The 25,247-nt window shown below is 54.2% G+C and overlaps 7 protein-coding genes across 7 annotated transcripts; 3 read left to right on the top strand and 4 right to left on the bottom strand.

The window, feature by feature from the left end:
* Positions 1–3,352: 3,352 nt before the first annotated feature.
* J4E90_006649 (uncharacterized protein) lies at positions 3,353–5,658 on the bottom strand (the record flags this gene model as incomplete). The annotated part of the gene is made up of 5 exons (XM_051436194.1): positions 3,353–3,561; positions 3,615–3,956; positions 4,007–4,169; positions 4,228–5,421; positions 5,482–5,658. The coding sequence occupies 5 exons, from the start codon at positions 5,656–5,658 to the stop codon at positions 3,353–3,355; spliced, it is 2,085 nt and encodes a 694-aa protein (XP_051289988.1).
* A 1,616-nt stretch (positions 5,659–7,274) lies between these two features.
* J4E90_006648 (uncharacterized protein) lies at positions 7,275–9,169 on the top strand (the record flags this gene model as incomplete). Its single annotated transcript, XM_051436193.1, has 4 exons — positions 7,275–7,566; positions 7,613–8,756; positions 8,812–9,046; positions 9,095–9,169. 4 exons carry the CDS (start codon positions 7,275–7,277, stop codon positions 9,167–9,169), a joined length of 1,746 nt encoding a protein of 581 aa, XP_051289987.1.
* A 1,388-nt stretch (positions 9,170–10,557) lies between these two features.
* Positions 10,558–12,303, bottom strand: J4E90_006647 (uncharacterized protein; the record flags this gene model as incomplete). Its single annotated transcript, XM_051436192.1, has 3 exons — positions 10,558–11,951; positions 12,019–12,174; positions 12,249–12,303. 3 exons carry the CDS (start codon positions 12,301–12,303, stop codon positions 10,558–10,560), a joined length of 1,605 nt encoding a protein of 534 aa, XP_051289986.1.
* A 1,152-nt stretch (positions 12,304–13,455) lies between these two features.
* Positions 13,456–16,729, top strand: J4E90_006646 (uncharacterized protein; the record flags this gene model as incomplete). Its single annotated transcript, XM_051436191.1, has 2 exons — positions 13,456–15,420; positions 15,473–16,729. 2 exons carry the CDS (start codon positions 13,456–13,458, stop codon positions 16,727–16,729), a joined length of 3,222 nt encoding a protein of 1,073 aa, XP_051289985.1.
* Positions 16,730–17,599: 870 nt separating this feature from the next.
* Positions 17,600–18,792, bottom strand: J4E90_006645 (uncharacterized protein; the record flags this gene model as incomplete). The annotated part of the gene is made up of 2 exons (XM_051436190.1): positions 17,600–18,601; positions 18,652–18,792. The coding sequence occupies 2 exons, from the start codon at positions 18,790–18,792 to the stop codon at positions 17,600–17,602; spliced, it is 1,143 nt and encodes a 380-aa protein (XP_051289984.1).
* A 400-nt stretch (positions 18,793–19,192) lies between these two features.
* J4E90_006644 (uncharacterized protein) lies at positions 19,193–20,128 on the top strand (the record flags this gene model as incomplete). Its single annotated transcript, XM_051436189.1, has 2 exons — positions 19,193–20,051; positions 20,100–20,128. 2 exons carry the CDS (start codon positions 19,193–19,195, stop codon positions 20,126–20,128), a joined length of 888 nt encoding a protein of 295 aa, XP_051289983.1.
* A 3,552-nt stretch (positions 20,129–23,680) lies between these two features.
* Positions 23,681–24,938, bottom strand: J4E90_006643 (uncharacterized protein; the record flags this gene model as incomplete). Its single annotated transcript, XM_051436188.1, has 2 exons — positions 23,681–24,850; positions 24,906–24,938. The coding sequence occupies 2 exons, from the start codon at positions 24,936–24,938 to the stop codon at positions 23,681–23,683; spliced, it is 1,203 nt and encodes a 400-aa protein (XP_051289982.1).
* Between the last annotated feature and the right edge of the window lie 309 nt (positions 24,939–25,247).

The raw sequence follows: 25,247 nt of genomic DNA, 5'->3' as shown, positions 1-25,247 counted from the left end.
AGATTATCCGGCCTCGGATATTTGTGTTCGCGATCCGGACAAAACGGGCACACATAACCAGGCGATTGATGCACAAGCCCATGTCTTATCATCTCGTTCTTTCGTTTGAAGCCTTTGCCGCCCTCGCCTCGAGGACAGTCTTTCACTGGACAGTAGTGTGGGCGGTTTGAGGAATGCACGTTGGTGTGGGAACTGAAGAGGTCAGCATACCAGACCATATGATACCGAGGATACTCAAGTCTTAACTTACTTAAGAAGGTACTGTGTCTGAAAAGGAAGAGCGGTGCAACCTGGATAATCGCACTTGAAGGATCCAACGATGTGCTGAGTCACATTTTGTTGTAGACCAGAGCCAAGTGGAGGTGGCAGGACCCTCGACGCAAGCGCGCCATCTAGACTCATATGTCGAGGTCTTTGCTCAATGGGCGTTTGCTGTGTACCAGGGCTGATACCTTCCGAGCTTTGGTAGCTGTCGCTCGTCGATGCAGAGTGCAATGTCGCTGTGTAAGGACTGTTGTCTGACGCAGCGTGCGAAGGTCTCCGAGCATCCGTGCCAAATGCGCCTCCTCCTGAGGTCCGGAGGAACAGATCGACACGATGTGGTAAATCGTGGGCACTCATTGGCGATGACGCACTTAGCGAAGGGAACGATGTGGCTGGAGAATGAGAACTCATGGACAATTGGCGAACCATGGATGTTGGTGACGCTCCTACTGAGGAGACCGATTGTCGATGAGGGAAGCTGATACTGTTTGCTCTCGTTGCTTCGTGGTCATTTGTTGCTGATCTCGCGATATCATCGATGTGACGGAACGAAGGTAGCTGCTGGCTAGGCGAAGTAGCTGCTCCATCACGCGCAGGAGATGGGGCTTGTAACGCAGGCAGTGTGTCTGCTGGAAGTCCTCCCCTTTGCGGAATTGTTAGACCGAGAGATGGTGCTGGATCGTTGCCTTGGGGATGGCCATTGGGCAAGCCTCGAGGTGGCTGGCTTGGTGGGTACAACGATGCGTTCGACAAGGCGGACGATATAGACAGTGTTCGATCGATTCCATTTGAACTGGGATGCACGCCGTTTGGTGCTACATGAATTGCTGAAGCTTGAGATGTGCGCCTATCTGCTGCAAATCCAAAAGGCCTAGTAGTTTCGTCTTCGATCACTGAGTCTCTGTGGGTAGCTGTCGCTTTTGAATCAGGTGCTGAGCTAAGCACTTCCTGCAGAGCAGGTGCTGATTTGGCAGGACGAGCATTTGGTGGCACTGGCTGGCCATTGTTGGAGACGGACGGTGCCGTTGCCGTGCCGGGAGAGTCGGCATCAGGCATGTCGTCATCCTCAGAGCAGTGCGAATCAGAGTCGGAGTTCAAGGCCTGCTCGCTTGCTTTTTGTGCAATGTCTGGCCGGTTTGGGTCCATCTCACGAATGAGCACCCAGTCCCCTTGGGTGGGGCGAGTTCGGGGCTTGTGTTTGTTAGGCCTTTTCCGATTTCGAGATTGAGGAGGACTGACACTCTGTCGGTTGGGTAGGTGACGGATGACTGGTGTCACGTGTGGCTGCGGCGTCGGAGATGGTGTTGCCTTTACAACACGAGCTTCCAAGAGTGGTGATTTGGAGAAATGATCGTCGTCCTGGTAGTATTCCACTGGTTCCACGGATTGGATGGCGTCGAGCACCTGCATCTGGACAGCAGATTCCGTGGTATAGGAAGATGGTTGTTAATTTGGTGGAATGAACTGGCGATTATCCCAACGATCGTTCAGCAAAGGCTCCCAGAGATAGGCCCAGGCGGCGGTGAAGAGAGCGGGTGGCACAGCAAGACCAGTCTTGAATCGCTGTCTGGAGGAGAGTCAGCATGACCATGGGCTGCATTCTTCTCGCAACGATGGAGGCGGAAAGTGCTGGGGCTGCGTGTCTGTGGGATGGTGACAGAAATGAGAAAAGCTGCGGTGCCGTCGGATGCGAGTTGGGCTAGAGGCGCTCGGGTCGAGCGACTGGGGCAGAGCAGGGGTGAGAGGGTGGAAAAGACGGGTTGTTGGTCATCGGGGTGGGAATGCAGCGAGCAGAAGCATGAATCGCGAATTATATGTGGAGATATGATGCAAAGTAGCGACGCCAACGGTGAAGCGGCTCTGCGCGGTGGAAAACATACCCGAGGGTGCCAGTGCGACGGCTCTTTTTCAGCCTCAAGGCGGTGTCGAAGGGGCCTGCCGATCGCAAACATCAACTCGCGCAGGCGCAGATGGGACGGGCGTGCGGTCACGAATAGCATAGGGGTGGGTAGCAGTGTGCGAGCCTCGTCTGCCCTTACAGCATCGAGGAGGAGGATGGACGGCTGGCCTTGGAGGGACTGCGGCGGATGAGGAGGCTGACTTGCGGGGGCTTGTTGGCTGGACGGCCTTGATGCGGACGCTGGAACAGGCGGAAGTCGGGGTGCTAGGTCAGCGTGCGGGATACAGCACGGGGTGGCAGGAATTGGGCAGCGAAGATGAGGGTTGTGTGTGCAAGTCAATAGATCCAGCCAAAGTCACTGTGCTGCCGTCGCGCCAGTCGCCGTCGCCCTCCCCAAGCTCCTGCGAGGCGCAGCCCCAGCTTACCTACAGCGCGCGAGGCTCTAATCCAATCCAGTTTTTATGAGGCTCCCACCGAAGTTTGCCATCCCCGCACCGAGGGCCGCTAGCTGCTCTGGGACCCCACAGGCCTCCAGGGCTCCAGAGCTACTCCATGGGGACCGAGCCCAGCCCCGCCTCTTTGCACGCCCAAGAACGAGAAGCCTCCATCGGCCCTATTGCGAACCTGCAGTCGCCCTAACACGAACTCAATAGCCTCCCGACGTCTCTGCTAATTCTTCCGCTGCGTGGCATTTGTCAGTGGGATACTCGCGGCACGACGTGCGTGCGGCGTGGTGCGTGGCCCTGCTGCAGCTTCACCTTCGCTTGCCTGGCCGCACTTGGATGGAGCTCGACGCTTAGATTAACTGCCATGGGTAATCCTCCTGTTCTATCGACTACATGTGCATGCGTGTCCAGCGACAGCATGCATTGCATCCCTCTTCCCCTCTCCGCCCGCTGTCAAATGCCACCGACCGCCTATCGTACAGTCTTATGCTGCATGCGCTCTTGTCTACTACTGTGCCGCTGAGAAATGCTCCAACAGAAATGTGACAGACAAGCCCACCCCCACAGTCACTGGCAACCGGCGAGTAAAAACATGCTCCTCGGTAGATCAACGCCCAAAAACAAATCGTGGCTGATAAAGCTGTTGTTGGCGCCAGAAACGGTATCCCACCCATAAATCGTCCAATCCCGTTTTATCCTCGCCCGCAATAACGCACATCGGCTAAGCACGTGCATGCCGCCATCACGCTTCCGGCTTCTTGCCAAATCCAGGGATTCCACTGAACCTGGTGCCAGCGGGGAGCTTGGGTCGACCAAAGTTCTCGTCGAGATCGAGAATCACCTTGAGCGCGTTGCGGCTGCGCAGGTACGGCAGCGGCGCCGTCGCCTCTTCAAGGCCGACGGATGGCTCCAAGCTTGCCGAATCGTGGCTAGAGCCCGGCATCGGGAGAGCTGCAGACATGTCAGTGGCCAATTGGCGCATCACGGTGCGATGCAAGACTTACCTCGCTGTAGAACCTCATAGCCAGCCAGTGTGAAACCGAATTGTGGTGACGAGCGCATGATACGGGCGGGACCACCCTTGAAGAAGGCCTTGAAGCCTTCCTCCTTCCAGATGGTCGACGCTGCGTGGCGCAGGCCAGTGTATGCAACTTCGCCCTTGCGCGCCTCTACTTGTAACCTAGTCTTGATCACGTCGCACGGTGTGGTCAGGTACGCTGCAGGCATACCCGCGATGGCACCAGCGCTCAGCATTTGTAGGACACCGAGCGACTTTTGCGGGCTCTCGCCGAAGACGTCTCTCTTCAGATGGCTGTAGGTGGGGAAGTAGATAGCAGAGAAGGGGACTGTGCAGGCGGTCAGCGACGTCCGGAAGGTGTGAGAGAGCAGAACATACCGTCACGCAGGAGACATGCGCTAGCTCCCTTGTAGAGACCGACAAGACCCAAGTTGCGGACGATCCACATGGCAGACCGCCTAGGAACACCCTCGACGTTCTTGGACAGTTCACCCTGGATTTGTAACCGAATCTTGACAATCTCGAGAGGGTTTGTGAAAACCTAAAATAGTGTTAGTACTTGCTGCCAATAGAGGAGGTGCAAGTAGGTTGTAACTCACAACTTGGCAAGCACCCGCGGTTCCACCCGCCAACATCTCGGCGGTGAACTTGATTTGGCCTGTTGACTTGTCGGTCATCTTGCCACGGACAAGATCGTTGACCGTGAGCTTGATAGCCTTCTCGGGCGCAACACCAACGAGCTGGGGCAGGACTCCAGAGTAGAGACCCTTGAAACCCTCATTCTTGATGACCTTCTTTGCGCAGTCGAGCGAGTTCTTATACAGGACGTGCCCGACGCCTGAGCTCCTCTGGTTCTGCATTCTTGTCTTGACCAGGTCGATGGGATAGACCATGAAGGCACCAAACGCACCAGCCAACGAACCAAGGGCGAAGTGATGGACTGACTCTAGGATGTCGTGCCATATCGATTTTGTGGTCGCAAAGACCTTTTGCCCAGACTCGGAGATACCCTGAGCTGCCAACGATCCTGCCCTGTGCCAGGACGGGTCGAGCACGCGGGCAAAGTCTCGCAGGCCAAGTCGCCCAGACGCCTCGTCAAGCCCGGCGAAGTGGAAGAGAATGTCTGCCTCCATGGGTGTGTAGAGGTTGAAGCGACTTATCCGGGCGGCCTCGTTGAGGAAATCTGTGCGGGTGATCTTGCCGTCAGAGCTCTTCTGTGTGGCATTGCGGATGATAAGCTCTATCATGTCCATCTGCTGGATGACGTTCTGGAAGGCGCGCACGTTGGCGTAGGAGATCTTGCTGCCAACCGAGATGTTGCACAGGGTGGGCAGGTTCTCGAGGAGGTAGTCGGAAAGCTTGTGGCTCGCAGTCTCGCGTATTATGCGCTGAAAATGCTCTGGCTCGATGAAGCCGTCCTTGTTCTTGTCAAAGAAGGTGAAGCCCTGACGTACCCGCTCGCCCTGCAGCCCTCGCAGCAGCTGGGCGAACTGCGGGTAGGTCATCGTGTGCCTGTGCTTCGTGGAACCAATGTACAGCGAGGCCCAGCCGCCCTCCCAGTCGAAGGGCAGGCTGTCCTCGGTCTTGTGCGCCTTCCATGTCTCGTAGAAGTCGTCAAAGTTGATGTAGCCGGTGCGTTGCTTGTCGAAGAAGCGGAAGACGACCTCGTACTCGGCGTCGGGTTTGGCGAGCAGGTTCTGGAAGACGGACCAGTCGTGCATGCTGACCTTGCCCTTCTGGTCGCGATCGGCGACCTGGAAGAGGATGCCATACTGGAACCGCTTGATCTTGTGCTGGAGGCGGGCACGTCATTAGCTTGCTTGACTCGACACATTGCAGACAGCCCTGCTTACGAAGTCCTCGCCCTCGGGCGCGACAGCTGTGATGAACTGGTCCTGGTCGAGGTAGTAGTCGCCTGACTCGTCCTTCTGGGCGTGCTTCATAAAGGCGGCGCGCGTGAGCTGCGACAGCTGGGGCTCGTCGGTGGTGCCCAGCAGCACCTCGCGTACTTCTTCCGTGACGGTCGCCATAGTGAGAGGATGACTGCAGCCCGGGAAGCAAACGGTGGTTGCAATTGACCGGGTTGGGGCCAGGTGTTAGTGAGGAAGGGTGTAGCGACGCGGATGGGGTGAGTCGGCCTCTACGCCGTCGACGACAGCTCGCGGCTGGCAGCGAGCTCGGAGGTAAGCTAATTTTTAATTGCGAGCCATTGGCGGGGGTCGGAGAAAGCGTGGGGAAGGCACGGCTGCGAACAAACACCCCGAGCGCAACTACTCGCGGTCCAAGGGAATCTTGAGTTTAATGAATTGACTCCTGATTCTGAAAACCTGCTTGCTTCCATTCACCCTGTGGCTTACTCTGCGCGGAGGCTCTTACCGCTGTTTCCGTGCTGTCTGCTTCCCGAGCTCGCCTCATCACTGCAGCCCCTGTCAGATTCTATATAGAGAACACTCTAGAAATGAGCCTCAGTCGCGTACCGTTGCGCACCGATCCATGAACCGCTCTCCGGGAATAGTTAATCAACGCGGCGCATGGACATCGTCGGTATCGCTGCAGCTGCCGGTCCCCATGAGGCTCTGTGTCGCTGGCTATGGCCCTTTACCCCGGATCGGTGCGCTGTCAAGCTTTAGCGTTACCATCGCCCAGGCACACGCGACCTTAAGACCAGTTCTTATGGTACCTGAAGCACCGGCGCAGGGCGGCTGTCATCTATCTGCAGATCAGGCGCAAGTGTTACCATGGCTATCCAGACGCCTTCTGCTGTGCGACATCGCCTTCGCACCATCTGCGTGCCTGCTTCCATTCGGCTCTCGGATTACTAGTCTGATTGCACGCGGACACCCGGGAACCATGGCCCAGAAGAGTCAAAAGATGAGTGAAAGACGACTGCTGTATCGCGCACGTCTTCAGAACAGGTGAACATGTCGCAGAAATTTTGGAACTGCCCGAGCCATTCCAGTGGAATTCTCCGCAAAGACAGCTATGCAGCTGCGTCAGCTGTGACGACAGCGCAAGGGCCATTCCACCGACTCCACCTTCCCTCCAAGCTCGCAACCGCAACCAGCGACCACCAGTATATATCGCAATGTCGCTTCTTACCAGCGATTCGATGCCACTACTCTCTGTATTCTGGACCATGGCTCTGGTAGCGCCTTCCGCCGTGCCAGAGCACGGCCGCTCCCAACACGCTGATTGATCCCACAGCTGCCATCTCAAGACAAGGTCTCGTAGCCATTTCGGAGTACGCGCGGTCTTGATAGCCAACTGCTTCAGTGCGTGTCTGGGTTATACAAGCCTATTGGCCGAAAAATCTTGCTGCTTGCGGCCGCTCCAAGGCGGAGACAAGACAGCGGAATCTCTGGGCACGTCTCATGCACTTGGCGGAGCCTCACCATCAGCAAGAACATGGTGGTAACACCGCGCCCCAGTGGCTGAAATTCATATATGTGCGATGCCAGCCGTCGCCAGACACTCGGCGCCCACCTTGCCATATCTTGTCTTCTGGGCAACGCTGGTCATCCCAAGCTCGGCATCAAGCCGACGCCCTGCACTGCCATGTGCTACATGTACTCTGATCATATAAGACTAGCCATGGTCCCAGGAACCAGGGTTCTGTCAAACACAGCTCTGCAACTGCACACGCAAGATGGCGTCTCCAGTCACAGCCAAGTATGATTGGATTCTTGCAATCACCACCATCGCCTTTGTGTTCTCCGCCTTCGGAAACGGCGCCAACGATGTCGCCAACGCGTATGCCACTTCGGTCGCCGCCCGTACGCTCACTATGGTTCAGGTTGGACCTCTTGCCGTGGTCACGGAGTTCATTGGCGCTGTTGCACTTGGAGCACGTGTGACCTCAACCATCAAGAACGGCATTATCTCGATCGACCGCTTCGAGGGCAATCCGGGTGCGCTCATGTTAGCCATGGGGTGTGCTGGTGAGTTTTCTGATTCAAGTGACGAGGCTGAGCTAAAATGGAACAGAGGTTGGTAGTGCTTTCTGGTTGATGCTAGCCACGCATTGGGGAATGCCAGTCTCAACTACGCAGACTGTGGTGGGCGCCCTCATTGGGGTCGGTTTTGCTAGCCAGGCCCCTGTCAAATGGGCGTGGGAATCTGGCTCGGTGTCACAGGTTGCTGCTTCTTGGGGTATCGCGCCTCTCATTGCTGGTGCCTTCTCCGCGATCATCTTTGGTACCGTCAAGTACTCGGTTCTCGAACGCAAAGACCCTTTCAAGCACGCCATGCGCCTCATCCCCTTCTACTTCGCTATGACAGGAGCTATCTTGGCTCTATTCATTGTCGTTGAAGCGCCTACTGCGCCCTCCCTCGAAGAGTTCGGAGCTGGCAAAGCTGCTGGTATCATCTTGGGGGTCTTCTTTGGATGTTTGGCAATCTGCTACATCTTCTTTATCCCGTTCTTCAAGCGCAAGCTCATCATGAAGGACCCCCGTGTCCGGATCTGGCACGTTATCTTGGGCCCTCTACTCCTCAAAGAGAGCACTACTCTGTTCTGGCCAGGCAAAGGCAACGAATACGTCACCGATTACTACGAGGATGCCTACGGCGAAGTCCATGCTGGCACCAACGCAAAGCATGCTGTGTCCGGTCCCGCCAGCGATGATGAGATCAAGAAAGTGGATGCTGGATCGCCCTCCGGTTCGACCAAGGATGGCGGCGTCCTTCCCAGCGACCCCGAAAAGACACGCGTAGAAGAAAGCACCACTGCACCCACCCGCAAACTGAAGACGCCGGAGCCCTACGAGCGCTGGATCGTTCCTGTCCAGCATTTCTCATGGGTTAACCCTCAGAAGTGGTGGGCATACGCCAAGTTCGGTTTCCTCAGGGGTGTCACCTGCGACGTTATCACACACGACAACGATCTTCTGCGCGCCATCCACTCCAAGGCTGTCCGTTACGACGTTCGTGTTGAACATCTGTGGACGTACTGCCAGGTCGTATCAGCTATGATGATGTCCATCGCTCACGGCTCCAACGATGTAGCCAATGCTGTCGGACCTTGGGCCGCTGTCTATCAGACATACCTTGCTGGAGAGGTGGCTACGCGCTCGCCTACTCCCGTTTGGTTCTTGGTCGTAGCCGGTCTCCTACTTGGTCTTGGTTTCTGGTAAGTAGAGACCTTGTACAAACAACGTGTGAAACATATACTAACAGAACAATAGGTTCTACGGATATCACATCGTTCGTGCCCTTGGTAACAAGATTACTCAGATGTCACCCACCCGCGGTTTCTCTGTCGAACTCGGCGCTGCTGTTACCGTCTTGCTGGCTTCTCGACTTGGTCTCCCAGTATCGACCACCCAGTGTCTGACTGGTTCTGCAGTTGGTGTGGCTTTGATGAACTACGATCTTGGTGCCGTCAACTGGCGCCAACTCGCTTTCATCTTCATGGGTTGGGTAAGTTGTATCCCCAATGCTTTGGTTCTTCGTCTCTAACAGTCTCAGGTCATGACCCTACCCGCCGCCGGTCTCGTCTCTGGCCTGTTGTGTGTCATGGCACTCAACGCCCCTAGCTTCTAATCGACTCTATGATAGGGGGACTTCTTCTGTTTCGTCTTTTTTGAGAGCACAGTCTTGTATATTAAATTGCAAAGGCGCAGGCGAATTGCCGCCAACGTACAGCATTCGCTAGTTCAATCATTAATTTTTGTTTCTCGCAAGTATGTTAATGTATGCCATGTCACTTGTTCCATCGGGTATTCCAGAGATTCGTGCTGCCTCACTGCCCAAGATGTTAGGAAACACATGACATGCCAACAAGACGACATCTCTCACCCCAACAACACTCACCCATCCCGTCCTCTCTAGACTCAATCACACAAACCCTGGAATCCACCTCCACCTCACCCTCTTCACATATGCCAAATACTCCCCTCTAACCCCCTCCTCCGTCTTCTCCCCACCAACGGTCCCCTCATACCCCAAAAACTGTTCTTCCTCCAACACCGCTCCAATTCTATACAACCACAAAAGCACCAGAACCGCTCCCACTAGCCCCACACTCCTGACCGGCATGGATATCCACGCGCCACTAACATCACGTCCATGCAACAAGTAATCCGGCAGCCACGCGACCAAAACATACACCACAGCGCCGACCCACCCCAACGCATAAGCCACATACGTCGGATGCCGGATGTAGTTATACGGACCCGTGTCAATGACGTGTTGTGGTGTTACACGACCGTAGATTACGGCGAATGTCCCGGGCCGCGTTGTCAGCGCCATCCATGTGAATAACAGTATGCTGCTGAGGAGGAAAGCGGATGCTATTGTTATTCCTAGGGTTGTGGTGGTTGAAGTTGGTGGTGGGGATGAGGGGGCAAAAAGGAGCGGTACTGCTGATAGTGTTCCCGCTACATGTGAGAAGAGCGCGAGTAGGTGGATGGAATACGAATACACGAGTCCAGAGGGCGGAGATTTGAAGTGGAAAGCTAATGCGTAGAACTGGGTGGCCATGAAGACGAGGTAAAGGATTTGCAGCAGGCGTATTTGCATTTTTTGCTGGTTGGTTGAGATGTGAAATTTTTGTGTTAGACGGAAGTTACGCTAGGGTGTATTCTGATGGATAGAAACAGATGAGGAGGCCTTGAGTTATAACTTCGTGTTGGTGTGGAACTCCCTTTGGAGATGGGCGGGGTCTTTCCTCCGCGTTGAATCTGGATATGCAGGCTTACGGCATCATTGTCGCACAGCAATCGCTATCTTCAGCGATGTATTGATAGGCTATCTTCTCTATCACATGATTGTGTGGCTGAGAAAACGTATTTGGTAAACTCGCAGTAGCAAGGTATCATTCAAGTATTACTGTACGGTACTTATTACATAAACATTATACAACATGCGTCGACGCGATAAATCTACTTTTGCTTGTCTTGCAAATCCTCATCTCTGGCGCAACTCGTGAATCAACCCATGCGACTATTACGATGCGCCTCCATTCTCGCTTCTCCCTCCTCTTGCATTTGGTCATTCATACGCGACTCTCTCCTCCTGTTCATCTCATCTTCGATGGCCTGGTTTGGGCCTGGTACCAAGCCCCAAGGTCCTTTGCCGATCTTTGCACCTCTGTACTTGACGGCCAAGCCAACACATACGGGTCCAATGATTGTGTTCAGCAAGATAGCCCATATGGCGGTTATGAAGCCCTCCGCAGATACATACGGCGTGTTGTTGTAGCCGATTTCCACAATTAGTAGACCGATTTCTCCGCGGGCGACCATGGCCATGCCCAGCAAAAGCATGGGCGAGACGGCGGACTGTACCGCAGCTTTTCGAGTGGGAGAGTAAGGCGACGAAGTGACCTTCTCGAGGTTGTTTCCATTCTCGGCCGCGGATGCTTCATTTTGTGCTTCTTGTGCTTTTTTGGGGTCGTGCTTTGCGGCACCCCAGATAGGGATCCAAACTCCAACGAGCGCCTTACCAACCAGCATGAGTAGGGTGTAAACAACACCTTTCCAGATGGCTTCTCCCGTCCAAAGATCCAAGAACGGAATGGCAAATCCTATACTAGCAAAGAATAGAGGCCCCAGTACATACTGCTGCGCGTCCAAACAGTATACTTCAAAGGTGTGCACGAAAGTGGGCGACTTGTCTTTGGAGCGCTCGCCCTCTTCGCGGCTCATCACTACAAAGGGACCTTCTGGGTGCGTAGAAGGGAGATACGTCAAAAAGGCGCCGGCGAGGAAAGCTCCGAATAGAATGGAGGTCCCTGCGAAGGCTGCAATTGAGATGAAGGCTGATAGCACCAGAATCATCAGCACAATGTTCGACAAGTGGTCGAACTTGTGAAAATGCCTCTCGACGTATCTCCGGAACAGAGGCGCAAAGACCCATTTGGTGAGTACTGGGGTAAGTATTGCCATGGCCGCAGATGCGAGGATAGGCCGGCCGATCAGCCATCCCAAGTTGACGTTTCCACCGGACGCGACATCACCCAGGTCGTGGATGACACTTGACATGACAAGACCTGTCACATCGTCAATGACTGCAGCGCTGACAAGCACCGCGCCGACCTTGGTCTGGCTGAGATCGACATCCTTGGAGGCGCTTGAGATAACGGCAAAGGTGGTGCCCAGACTTGTCGTGCTCAGAGCAGCGCCGATGATGAAGGTCTCGACGGCGCCGTAGCCGAACCCAAGATACAGCAACAGGTAGCTGAAACCTATCGGACACAGTACGCCTGTGGCAGCCCCACAGATCGACAGCGTGAAGTTGGCCTTGAGCAGGTCAAGGCGAGTGCTCAAACCGCCCTCGAAAATAATCAAGATCAAGCCAATGTAGCCAAGATATAGAAACGTCTCTAAATACCGGGGCGCAGAGTCAGTAAATGTCGCACATAGTGCCTTTTCTGCAGCAGGGACGCGTACCAGCCCAATCATGTTCGAGGATATTTGCCAACGGCTCGCCATATATGATACCAACCGCAATCGGACCAATGATGCCGGCACGGATAACCTTGGCCGAAACGTACTCCGAGAGCCATAAGAAGGTGAAGAAAGATACCAGGATAAGAATCTCGACGACTTAAGCTTGCGTTAGTCTAGATCGACGTTTCGGGGTATGCAGGTGCTGAACGATTGTGACAAGGAGCGCTTACTTTCGGGCTCGTGATACTGCAAGAACGGCGCGGCGTCGGGATTTGAGGACGACATGCTACACAGACAGGGTGACACAGTGTCTGGATTGGAAGGCTGGGGGAGCAGCAAGCAATAGCTAAGCCCGTGAGAAGGCTGGGCTCGAGAACACAAGCGGCGGACCCTGGCGTGCCATGACGACGTCATGTTAGAGCCGCGGCCATCACGGCGTAGAACTCTTTCGAGCCACGGCGCTATCAATCACCTCAACGGCCAAGCCCACGTGCAGGGCCCATACAGACATCTCGCCCAGTATTTTGCCCAGTTCGCAGTGTATCTCCATACATGCGGCTCCGGCATGTCGCTCCACACTTTTCTTCACCACGAGGTCCGTGCACCGGGGAATCTCCGCTGGATCTCGACTCCGCCAGGCTGCACGATGCTCCGCATACGACCATTCACAGCGCGTCAAGACAAGGCTTAGGCAAGGCTTGAGTCTGCGAAACGCCTATCGTCTGCTCCACCGCGGTGTTGAAACGGAAAGTTCTGCAGGTGACGAGTCGAAGAGGCAGGTTCAAGAAGATCCTGATGCCTGCCAAGGCAAAGGCCAAGGCCAGGAATGCCGCGTACCCGATTTCCCTGCGGACCCCGGTAACGTGACGAGCACTCAATGGCTGTCTTCACTGCCAAGGGTGGAGAAGTTTTTTGGTCGCTAGCCTGGCATTCGCCTCCAGAATCGCGACATAGTGTACTTGGCGGGAACTGTCGAGCTTGGCACGTCTCTTGGAGAGCCGACTTCCTACACCGACATCCCCACCACTCAACATATATCTTCACGACGCCTGAGACCTTTTCTTCTCTTCCTCACCACCTGTTGTCGGTACCACCTCCTTCTCGTTTGACGTTTGCTCCAAACTTGCCAACTCCTTCCCTCGTCACTTCCAATTTCAAACCCACCCTCACAAACCCCACAACTCGCCAATCACGGCGTAATTCTGGAGGAGTCTGACCCCCGCCCCCTCCTGAGGTCCTCTATGCATACCAAACTCAACACCCAATCCAACAAATTTGTCCACGTGGCTATAGTCCGCGGGGCCAGAGCACGCAGAAGACTAGAGCGCTGATTGCTGTCTTGACTTGCCGATATCCGTATCATATCAAACCAATTTTACAACCCGAACACCGAACATCCAACAACCAACTCTTTTGATTCCCTAAACACCCACAATCATGGGGAAGAAAGAAACGACCCTTGAGGGTCACGTCAGTGGACAATGCAACAAGCCAATGTCCGCGCCCGCTCACAGCCTTACGCTGGAGCAAGTCAAGACCGAGCTGAAGACCGATGAATGGCATGGTCTTGATGACTCCGAAGCCAAGCGTCGTGTCGACGACTATGGCGCCAACGAACTTGGAGAAGCTGAGAGCGTCTCCCCAGTTAAGATTCTCATCGCGCAGGTCGCCAACGCTATGACGCTAGTTCTCATCATGGCCATGGCTGTCAGTTTCGGTATCAAGTCCTGGATCGAAGGTGGTGTCGTTGCCTTCGTTATTGGTCTCAACATCGTCGTCGGTTTCTTCCAGGAATGGTCTGCTGAGAAGACCATGGACTCCCTACGCTCTCTCAGTTCGCCTACTGCCCGTCTCATCCGCGGTGGCCAGCAAGTTACCATCCCTTCCGCCGACGTTGTTCCTGGAGATGTCATTGAGGTCAAGGTTGGAGACACCATCCCCGCCGATATCCGAGTCTTTGACGCCGTCAACTTCGAGACTGACGAGGCCCTGCTTACCGGAGAGTCCCTGCCTGTTCGCAAGCAAGAGGACGCTACTTTCGAAGAGAAGACTGGTCCCGGAGATCGTCTCAACGTTGCCTACAGCTCTTCCTCGGTCACCAAGGGCCGAGCCAAGGGAATTGTCTTCGCGACCGGTGCCTACACCGAAATTGGTGCTATCGCTGCTCAGCTCCGCGAGACCAAGTCCAAGGTCCGACCTGTCAAGCGAAAGGAGAACGGAAAGGCAAAGCCTCACCGTTACCTCGAGGCTTACACACTCACCACTACCGACGCTATTGGTCGCTTTTTGGGTCTCAACGTCGGAACGCCTCTCCAGAAGAAGCTTTCCAAGCTGGCTGTGTTGCTCTTTTTCATCGCCGTCGTTTGTGCCATCATCGTCCTTGCAGCCAACGAGTTCAGTTCTCGCCAGGAAGTCATCATTTACGCGGTCGCCACCGGCCTGTCCATGATTCCCGCTAGTTTAGTCGTTGTGCTCACGATTACCATGGCCGCTGGTACCAAGTCCATGGTTAAGCGTAATGTCATCGTCCGAAACCTGAAGTCCCTCGAGGCTCTCGGTGGTGTTACCGACATCTGCTCTGACAAGACCGGAACGCTTACGCAGGGTAAAATGATTGCCCGTGGTGCTTGGATCCCAGGTGTTGGAACCTACACCATCGAAGATTCCACCGCTCCTCAGGATCCCACCGCTGGTCACGTGCGTTTCGGCTCCGCTGCTCCTAGCCAGATGGACCTCAAGTCCGGAGGCGAGGCTTGCGGTGAGCGTCTTGGTGTTGAGAAGCTTGAAGGCCACAACATCGAAGGCTTCGGTGAATTCCTCAAGGTCGCGTCTTTGGCCAACTTGGCTGCTGTAAAGCAGAACAATGAAGGCGCCTGGGAGGCTCATGGTGATCCCACCGAAATCGCTATCCAGGTTTTCGCCTCCCGGTTCGGTATGAATCGCAGCCATCTCGTCAAGGGCGACTCTGCTACATGGGAGGACCTCGTTGAGCTTCCATTCGACTCCGACGTCAAGCGCATGTCAGTAATCATGAAGCACGCCTCAGGCAACTACGCTTTCACCAAGGGTGCCGTCGAGCGCGTCATTCAGAGCTGTACCACCTACCTCGCTGACGGCAAGGAGCAATCTCAACCCATCACTGACGAGTTCCGCGAGGAGATTCTTTCCCACATGCAAGCTCTGGCCAGTCTCGGTCTCCGTGTCTTGGCTTTGGCCAGCAAGAAGTACCCCGGCGAAGTCGAGAAGGGTGCTGAAGTTGCTCGTACCTCTGTCGAATCCGACCTTGTCTTCCGTGGTCTCATCGGTCTTTACGACCCTCCTCGTCCCGAATCCGCTGTCGCTGTCCGCCAATGCCACGAGGCTGGTATTGAGGTCCACATGTTGACTGGTGACCATCCTGAGGTAAGTCTTGACTACAATAAGCATTTGAACCATATACTGACCCTTTACGTAGACAGCAAAAGCTATCGCCATTGAAGTCCATATTTTGCCATCGGCCGACCGCTACAAGAGGATTTCTGCCGATATCGCCAAGTCGCTGGTTATGACCGCTTCTGAATTCGATGAACTCACTGATGATCAAGTCGATGAGCTCCCTGTCTTGCCACTGGTCGTAGCCCGTTGTGCACCTAGCACAAAGGTTCGCATGATCGAAGCTCTTCACCGCCGCGGCCGATTCTGCGCCATGACTGGTGACGGTGTCAACGATTCTCCCTCGCTGAAGCGTGCCGACGTTGGTATTGCTATGGGTCAAGCCGGTTCCGACGTCGCCAAGGAAGCCTCCGATATCGTCCTCACAGACGACAACTTCGCATCCATTCTCGCTGCCATTGAAGAAGGTCGTCGTATCTTCGACAACATTCAGAAGTTCGTGCTGCACGTCTTGGCTGAGAACGTCGCTCAGGCTGGTACGCTCCTCGTCGGTCTTGCCTTCAAAGACAGGACTGGTCTCTCCGTTTTCCCTCTTGCGCCCGTACAGGTTGTTTGGATTATCATGGCCACATCTGGATTGCCAGACATGGGTCTCGGTTTCGAACGCGCCGTCCCTGATATCCTGAACCGCCCACCTCAATCCCTCAAGACGGGTATCTTCACCATGGAGTTCCTCGTCGACATGGTCGTCTATGGTCTCTGGATCACGCTTCTCTGCTTGGCCAGTTTCGTGCTCGTCGTCTTCGGATTTGGTGACGGAGAGCTCGGCCAAGGCTGCAACGAGACCTATTCCGAGCAGTGCGAGTTGGTTTTCCGTGCCCGCGCCTGCACATTCGCCTGTCTGACATGGTTCGCTCTCTTCCTCGCCTGGGAGATGATCGATATGCGCCGTTCTTTCTTCCGCATGCAGCCTGGCAGCAAGCGCTACTTCACCCAGTGGATGCTCGATGTATGGAGGAACCAGTTCCTCTTCTGGGCCATCATGATCGGCTTCGTCCTCCTCTTCCCGCTCATCTACATCCCTGTTCTCAACACGGTTGTGTTCAAGCACGCGCCCATCGACTGGGAGTGGGGTATTGTCTTCGTCGAGACTGGTATCTTCTTTGCCGGTATCGAGCTCTGGAAGTGGTGCAAGCGCGTCTACTTCCGCCGTATGGCTGCTAAGCACGGCAATGGAAAGGTCGACAAGAATATGGACATCGAGGACCGTACCTTTGGTCGCTACTACAGCCGCGACTCTTCTGTCGCTGGTAGCGAGAACATGCAGGAGAAGGCTTAGAGCCTTACCTATGGAGGAACTGTATAAAGTGAGATATTGCAGGGTGAGGAGGCCCTGCTAGGAGTATGCGAGGAGGTTTTCTTGCTCTTCGCGAGCATGATACCTGCCTAGCACAAAAGTTAGTCATATAGAATGCTTAGACATGACCACGACAACGTGCATTACGATCCTTAGATATAATAAAGAATATTACCACATCATACATTTTGCCGACTCCAGTTTGTGAATCACAGTGCGTGACATCCTTCCAAGATTGTTGCCGCTGCGAGCCCAAGCGACACGGAATTCCCTTCTGGCGCTCGGGCACTCATGGGACCCATCGCACTAACCGCATCGGGCGTGACTGTTAGCAACAGATACAGAAGGAACGAATGTGCAAGTACAAAGGATCGAGAATGTATTCAAAGTTCCTTTTTTTTTCTGGGCAGTCTTTCATATGTATACGACTAGAGCGAGGCGCAGCCGCCGAAGTAGACTGCGGTATTTTGCATTGGTGCGACGCGGTAGCTTTGCGGCATTTTACTTTACCCCGACACCTTACCTCACAACTGTCCACACCAGGCCGGTAAATGATGAGATCGTCAAGAACAACATGCGCGCAGCGAATCGCGGGATAGAATGGAAACGTGAGGGGGTTGCGTGAGTAGTTTCTCTAGGGGAAGTACCGCGCGTGTGACTTCTCAACTTGGAGGGATAACCTAATGATGAGGCCGGGACATGCATGCGATGGGAGGAACAAGTATAAAGCATTCGTCTAAAAATTGGTATTCGTCATGGAAGTGTAGTGGGAATGGCTACCTGCCGGTACCTCTACCCTCCAAACAGGTAGGTAGAGATGCAATATGATACAAATCGCGCAACGATCTTCACCTAAACGACCAATCGCCCTGGCTCGGCTTCAAGCACCGTCTTTACGCGCTCGAGGAAAACACGACCGCGCTTCTCGTCGCCCTTGGGCACGCTCACACTGAATACGTTGAGGGGACCCGCGACACCTGCTGCGCCCGAAACAGGCTTAGCGGAGGTCTTCTTGCCGGCTAGCATGTCGAGGATGTCCGACTTTGGTGCTGGGGCGCGCTTGCTGGGGATGGTGGTGGGTGGTAGCGCGGTGACTTCTGGCATGAAGTTGCCCCGCGAGTACTTTGACGATACCTTGTCGAGACCAAGCACAGCGTTGAACAGCTCGTCGGCGGTTGGCTTTGCGATCTTCGAGCGGGGGAGATCCTCGTTGGCGAGCTCGGCTGCGCGCGCGACGAATGTGGATAGAGGAAGGAAGACGCCTATTGAGTCCTTGACGCGCTTCTGGCACTCCATTACTGCGGTGAGGGAGACGGGTAGTGCTACCTCGATAGGGAGGTCTTCGACAACCGCTGGTGCTTTGGCTGCTGGCTTCTTTGATGCTTCCTTCTTGGGCATGACCTTGATGTTGGAGAGATCAAGGTGCGATAGCTTAGTAAAGCGACTCGCCAGCTCTGAAGGGTAGGAGTTCTCAATTTGTCCAACGTAGGCGAGTACGTCTCCCTTGAGCAGCCTGCCGCCAGGACCAGTCGCGGGGATCTTATCAGCCTCCTCCTTTGGCAGACCGTTGACTTCGAGCAAGTGTTGTACGGAGGGGTATAGCGGGTAGGTTTGCTTGGAGGCCTTGCCGGCGGAGGCTTTCTTCGAGGCATCGGATTTGGCAGGCGGGGCAGAGGTTCGCTCCTCCTTTGGTACCGGCGCAGGCTCTTTCTTGGACTCCTTGGGCGCTTCGGCCTCTTTCTTGGGCGCGGGGCTCTCTTCTGCGGGTATCTCGAGGGTGGACAGGTCGTCGCCGGGCTCTGCTGTGACGGCTATCCGTGTGCCGACCTGGACTGCTTTGGAACCGTCTTGGACCTGGAGTTCGTGTTAGCCATGGCCTGAAGCCAACATATCTTCCCACGTACAGTGATCTTGGCCAGGATACCGTCATCCTGCGCTTCGACGTCCATCTGCGCCTTGTCCGTCTCAATCTCAAGCAGCACGTCGCCGGCGGAGAAAGAGTCTCCCTCCTTGATCTTCCAGCTCGCAATGTTGCCCTCGGTCATGGTGGGTGAAAGCGCAGGCATGTTGAAGCTTTGCGCAGCGAGCGAAGCCTGGCTTGAGTGCATACCTCTCCGAGCACCTTGGTTGCGCAACTGCTGCGAGGCAGCCCGCGCCGAGACCCTACATACCGCAGCGAGCGAAGCCATGGGGAGGTCAATTGACGGACGGAGTCAATGGCAGTGGGAGCAGGAGGGTGTTTGGCGACGGTGCTGATCTGCTGGCCGAAATGTTGGGCGGAACAAGCTTCGGAGGTGTCGAGCGGGACGCGCTTGGGCCGCTTCTACTTTTTCCGACATATCGCGACGGCATCCAGGTATCCACGCCCACATACTGCCGCATTGACTTGCTGGAGTATGCTCGGTGCATAGCGCTGCATTAAAACTCCATATCACTGCACTCACAATGCCCGCCTTCTCCCGGGGCTTCGACGCCTTCCTGCGCCAACACACCCTCCGCCTCCCCTCATCCCTCCGCGCCGCCCTCTTCGGAACACGGGAATCATTCTTCACACCCACCACGATACGGACGATACGGCAGAACCGCTCCTTCACATCCTCCGTGTTCCGACGCTACCAATACCCCAAGAGCAATGTAGTCGCACCAAAACCCAGCTCATTCGTGAGCAGCGACCCCGTCCTCCGCCAAGTCGTCCAAACCCGCCAGCCAGTCCTCCTCTACCAAGCGCCCAAGAACAAGTGGTACTATCTGAAGGTGTACGGAACGGGAGCATTATGGATCGGTGTCGGTGCCTTCTCGATCAAGTTCAATGACGACATCAAAGACAATGGACTGTCCTTCTTCGTCCGTCCAACCTACATCGTGGTAGGAGTGGGCTTCATCATCATCGGCTGCTACATCTGTACCGCGCCCAGCAACCGCATGCGCGCACTGGAAATCCTTCCCAGTCTGCAGGGCGGGCCCATGCAATTGCGCATGGTAGTCAAGCCGGTGCCGTGGCTGAAAGAGCGCGTCATATACACGGATTTGGGCAAAGCGACAATAAGTGAAAAGACGGAGCCCATGGTAGCTGAGCTGCTCGAGGCAGAACGATTCAAGCGCCAGAAGCTTTGGGATGACTTGGGACATATGAACATCGCGGCGCGTGTATGGGAGGGGTCGGCGCGCTGGGTACATCAGAAGTGGACTAACTTCTTTCTGAAGTTCAAATTCGCCGTGCTGAGGTTTGGCATCGCGAAAGTCAAGGTGAGGGGTGATGAGTGGAAGATCGACTGCTCGGGGTACTTGCTCGAGAACGGCAAAGGTATGTCTATCTGGTCACAGTCCTGAGGTGAAATCTAACCAAATGTAGCTGTGGACCGAATCATTCCTGAAGAATAAGGCCGCTCGCATACGCTTAAGGTCAATACCCCAAAGCGTTTTGAAAAAACCACGCCTAGCTTACAACTACGAGCTCGCTGAGATTACAGAAGCGCTAGTAGCATCACGGGTGGCGACAAATCCCGCTATGCGTCCGTTGTTGATACGACGGAGCCGCAGACGATCTATCACGAATCGAGGTAGCACACCATGTACACGATATGTATATATATAACGGCAAGCAACTGTAGACTACTGTAAGATACCAGTCCAGCACTATTTGCAAGGGGCAATGCTGTCAACACGACTCCAATGTACGGCTTGCGCATTGAAACGCAGCATCGAATGCTTTTTGTTGCCCGCTCGGCATTTGCGTTCAATGTGTCACAAGAGGCAAGAACTCCGATGACGAGTGACCAGGTGTACAATCTCATTCCTGTCCAGTTCTTCACCAGTTTACTTTCTACTGAATCTTTAATTCTCGCCACAGGCACTCGCGTCAGGGGTCAAATACGTTCTCATATCCAAGGTTTGCCAGCTGACCAGCCTGCAGCATGACTGCATACAACGAATGGGAGGTCTGGGACTGAGCCAGCCCCCATGCGAAAAGCCACAGCCCAAGCGCCGGCTGACGTAGGTCATGCTTTAATGGACCATGTGGCAATGTAAGGTATTGGGCGGACAGTCAAACCGGTGAATCGACGTACCATACAGTTACAATTCTTTGCATTGAGAAACCGAAAGAAGTTACACTCAGCAGGGATATGCTTTGCAATGTCTGTTCAGTCTATCGCCTGAGGTAGGTCCTTCTTTGGAAGATAAGGGACTGACGGCCTCGTTGCACGTTCGGTGTTCTCGTCAGGTTTCGCAACTACCCAGGACTACATTGACTACCCGACCCGTTGACACCAAATCATACCTCCGAATGATGGTAGAAAGCACTTGTATCACGTAGGCCTCGCGCATACTCTCCCTTCTTTTGCTATGTTCTGGGCCTTCCTCGACTAACGTCATACACTATAGTACTCGCTCCTCCCGTACACGAAGGTCTCGCCCCGTATCGCACTCGAGCGCAACGGCCACCATCGTCGATAGTGGAGGCTCAACAACGAACAAAGATGAAAACATGCCTGTGGACTCGAAGGAGTTAAAGATCTGGAGGCTCACCACCACGTGGCCCTCGAAGGGTCCACTATATGAGGTATTAGTGAAGGGAAATCTTCGAAATCACGTGGACGAGGCCCATTACAAAGACGCGAAGGGGAAATACCGATGTAAGAGACTATAGCTGTCCAATTGTGAATATCGCTAATAGGTTGGTGTAGGCGTTGTCAAGCTTAAGATAAAAGATGGCGCACACTACGAGTTCCATGCTTCTGGTGTACTCATTGAACCTGACCTGGTCCTGACATCAGCACACAACGTTCTTCATTATATTGGAGACCATGTCTTCCGCGCTACAGCCGTCAAAGCTTACACAGGATACCATCGTCAATGCTCATATTTCAAAGAAACCGGGGATCAAATGCGTTTCGGCAGAAAAGCCATAGTGCTCCAAAAATGGGCACGCCCTGTTTCCGCCTCGCGCAACGACATGGCACTAATAAAGCTCGAGAGTAGGTTCACGCAGGTCGAGCCAGCCTTGTATCGAGCGCCACCTTCGACCAGACCAGATGTGCTCGTGGTTGGTTATCCCGGCGAAAATACAAAGCAAGCCCGCGGCTCCACCCTACGCTGCAGGCCAGCTGGTTGTATGTATGAAGTAGCAGGACGAGCTAAGCTCAATGGCGACAAAATGTTGGAGTACAGGCTTTCGACTACGCATGGTAATTATGCCCACTCAAGACCACGACCATAAGCCAAGGATGCTGACAAAATGGCATAGGTAACTCTGGAGGCCCTGTCTTCCTCGACAGTGTGCCCATGACAGTCATAGCCACACATACCCGCGGAGACTTAGGAACGGAAATAAACAGCGCCACACCGGTCGACGTCGCCTTCATCGAGGCAACCAAAGCTTTGCTCACTATACCAGATTCGTCATCTCGTGAAAATGTCGTAATGCACCAGCAAGGTTGGAGTATGGCTCCTCCAAAAGAAGCTAAGCCCGGACGTACAACAGCTCCCAGTTCCTCAAAGGCTAGGCATAGATCTGCACCCCCTTCCAAATCGAACACTAAGAAGAAGCGAGAAGAGAACAAGGTTTCTGACTGGATTTCTGATCAGAAAGAGCTGGACAAATTGGTCTTCCCCAGTCGCAAGCCACAACGTGACGGTACCAGTACTCAACGATTCAACACACACTTCGATCAAGATTTCGGGTATCATAGCGACGGTCAATATCCTAAACCACGTCGCGGTCGTATGAAACGAGCATCGAGTTTCAATGCCAACACTCTCGACATGGACGCGCTTTTCGGCACCAACACACCCCAACATTCTTTTTCAAACTTTACGCCAGTTTTATTGCCGCCTATTGTGGTACCCCTCGTCATCGTCCCCGTTATTCCTCAGCAGCGTACATAGGGAGAAAGAGAGTATCGTAGAAGGGGATTGAAAGTTCCGCGCAATATTCCAAGGTTATAATAGAGTTCAGGTCAACTAATGGATCATGAAAACCCTTGGTTACAGCACTTTTCTCTTTTCACGGCTATCTCACACGTAACTCTTACATAGGTCGTCGCTCCAAGTCGTAGCTTGTGATACCAAACGGAATCTTATTGCCTTCCCGTTCCTCCTCGCACTCTTATCGTAGTGCTCATCCTCTTAAAACCCCACATCCAACCAATACCCCGTACTCCCCTTCCCCTTATAAAACTGCGTAAACGCACCTACTGCCGACCTATCATCCCCCATGTTAGCAGATGCCACCAAGTCTACCAGTCGTAATCACATACCCCTGCAACTGCTCCTTATCCTTAGCCTTCTGCCAGTCCTTCCATCGCTCCTTCTCAGGCAGCGTCGCATCCCGCCAGCGTTCCTTCCCTGGTTCAACGGATTTGGAACGGCGCGAACCGGAATGGATATGCAGTTTTGAACGCCAGGAATGTGAAGAGGAAGGACGTTCTGGTGTTGATGTTGGGGGTTTTGAGCTGGATGTGGATGTGGATGTTGAGGTGGAGATTGTGGATGCGCTTGTTACGTTTACGAGAGGGGCTGTGGAATTACTGTTATCCTTCTCGGTGGACGGTTCTGGGACTTGGAGTTTGGATGGGTCTGTCATTGTAGCGATGATACCGTATGTAATTTAGGGGGAAGAAATGCGGAGATGGAGTGATGGGGACAGTGGGGAGGGTATATGGTGGGATGAGAGGAGAGCAGGTTTTATTGTATCACAGCGCTTACTATCCATATAGTATCGGTAGGGTATAAGTTGTTGATCACTGGTCGTGGCTGTGAAATCTCACTGCCTGTGAGACGGGCGTATGTAAGGCGTCCACAAGGCTGAGACCACTAGCCGCCCTCAATGTTGCGGCTAGTGTGGCGCTGTGGCTGTGGCTGTTTCGGACCGACTTGCGATGTGCAAACTGTATGTACCTTGATGTAAACATTTCCTACTGGCCATACACTACTTTACTCTGCCAACTCCACCTCATCAAGATTCTTCCGTATGAACTTCGTCACGGCATCCAATCCGTCCTTAATAATATCCGTCTGATTAACAAACCCGATTCTGACGTATCCCTTGAACTCCTCGCCGAAACAAGTACTACCAGGCACAAACATAACGCCCGTAGCCTCGAGCAACTTTTTGCAAAAGTCCACAGAGTCCACTGCCTTGCCTTCTCGGTGGAACTTGACGAAAGCCGTAGTACCAGCCACAGGCTTCACCCACTCGCACTCATCTTCGTTCTTGAGTTGGAACTTCTCCAGAAGAGCCAGGTTGGTTCTCGCGAGTTGGATGTTGCGAGCTAGTAGACTGTGCACTGTTGATGAGTGGAGAGCGTAGGCGGCGATGGCTTCGTCGAAGTAGGACACGGAGATTGTGGTGTAGTGCCGTGCTGAAGCGATCTTCTCGATGATTTCAGAGCTGCGAGATGCTATCCAGCCGATGCGAATGCCGGCGAGGGAATAAGCTTTTGACATGGAACCTGTGACGATGACGTTCTTGTAGCCCATGGATAGGAGGGAGGGTGGGAATTCTTTGTCTATGGGGATGATGGAGTGGAATAATGGGCGGTAGACTTCGTCACTCATAATGGTGATGTCCTTTTCGGTCGCGATATCGATGAGCTCTTGGAGGAAGGTCTTGCCTAGGATGGCTCCAGTGGGGTTGTTGGGGTTGTTGATGATGATGAGCTTGGTGTTGGGCTTGATGAGCGTCTTCAAGTCGTCGATGGTTGGCACCCATTTGTTCTCTGGGGTTGCTTTCCATAGGTCGACTTCAGCACCCAGTTGCTTGGGTACCTCATAGAGGGACTGGTAGGTGGGGTAGTGGCAGATGACATGGTCTCCCGGTCCAACGAGGGCGTATGCAGTCAGGTAGTTTGCTTGGATGGCGCCAGGAGTGATGAGGATGTTGTCTGGAGAGAGGGGGTTTGTGACCTTGGCAGAATATAGTCGTGCAAGGTTGTTGCGTAGGTCGTCACTTCCTCTGATGGCCCCGTAGTTCAGGACACGCGAGGTGTCGAAAACAGGCTGATCTTTGTTCTCTGACAGCTCGCGTAGCTGATCGACGGAAATCGAGGCGCAACACGTCTCGGCGATGTTGTACTTGCATTTCGTCTCATACGCATCCATCCACTGGGCATGTTAGTCATCTCCCCACGTGGAGTGCGAGATGCGGGGAATGACATACGGACTCGACGGCGAATTCTTCGATTTTGACCATTGTGACTTGCAATGCAGAGGATGTTTTGTGACGGGTGGAAAACCGCAAAGAAAAATTAGTTGAAATAGTTTGGATGTCTCAGGGCTCTGGGGATTGACATAGGGCGCACATGATAGCCTCTCGAGGTTCCGCTGAAGCGGGCGAGCTAGTTGCTAGAGCGCTCCGACGGCTAGGTTGGGCTGGCAAGAGCGCGTCGGCGCTGATGTCGCGCGATCACGCTGATCAGCGCGTTGCCAGAGGAGGCTGCTAGTCGCGTGATGGATATTCGTGAATGCTCTTCTGCATGCTGTGCGAGATATCGATGATGAC

Source organism: Alternaria incomplexa (genome assembly GCF_024043165.1).
Source record: "Alternaria incomplexa strain BMP 0042 chromosome Unknown scaffold_9, whole genome shotgun sequence".
Lineage (NCBI taxonomy): Eukaryota > Fungi > Ascomycota > Dothideomycetes > Pleosporales > Pleosporaceae > Alternaria > Alternaria incomplexa.
The sequence above is the reverse complement of the archived record's forward strand: the minus strand, read 5'-3'. Positions and strand labels throughout refer to the sequence as shown.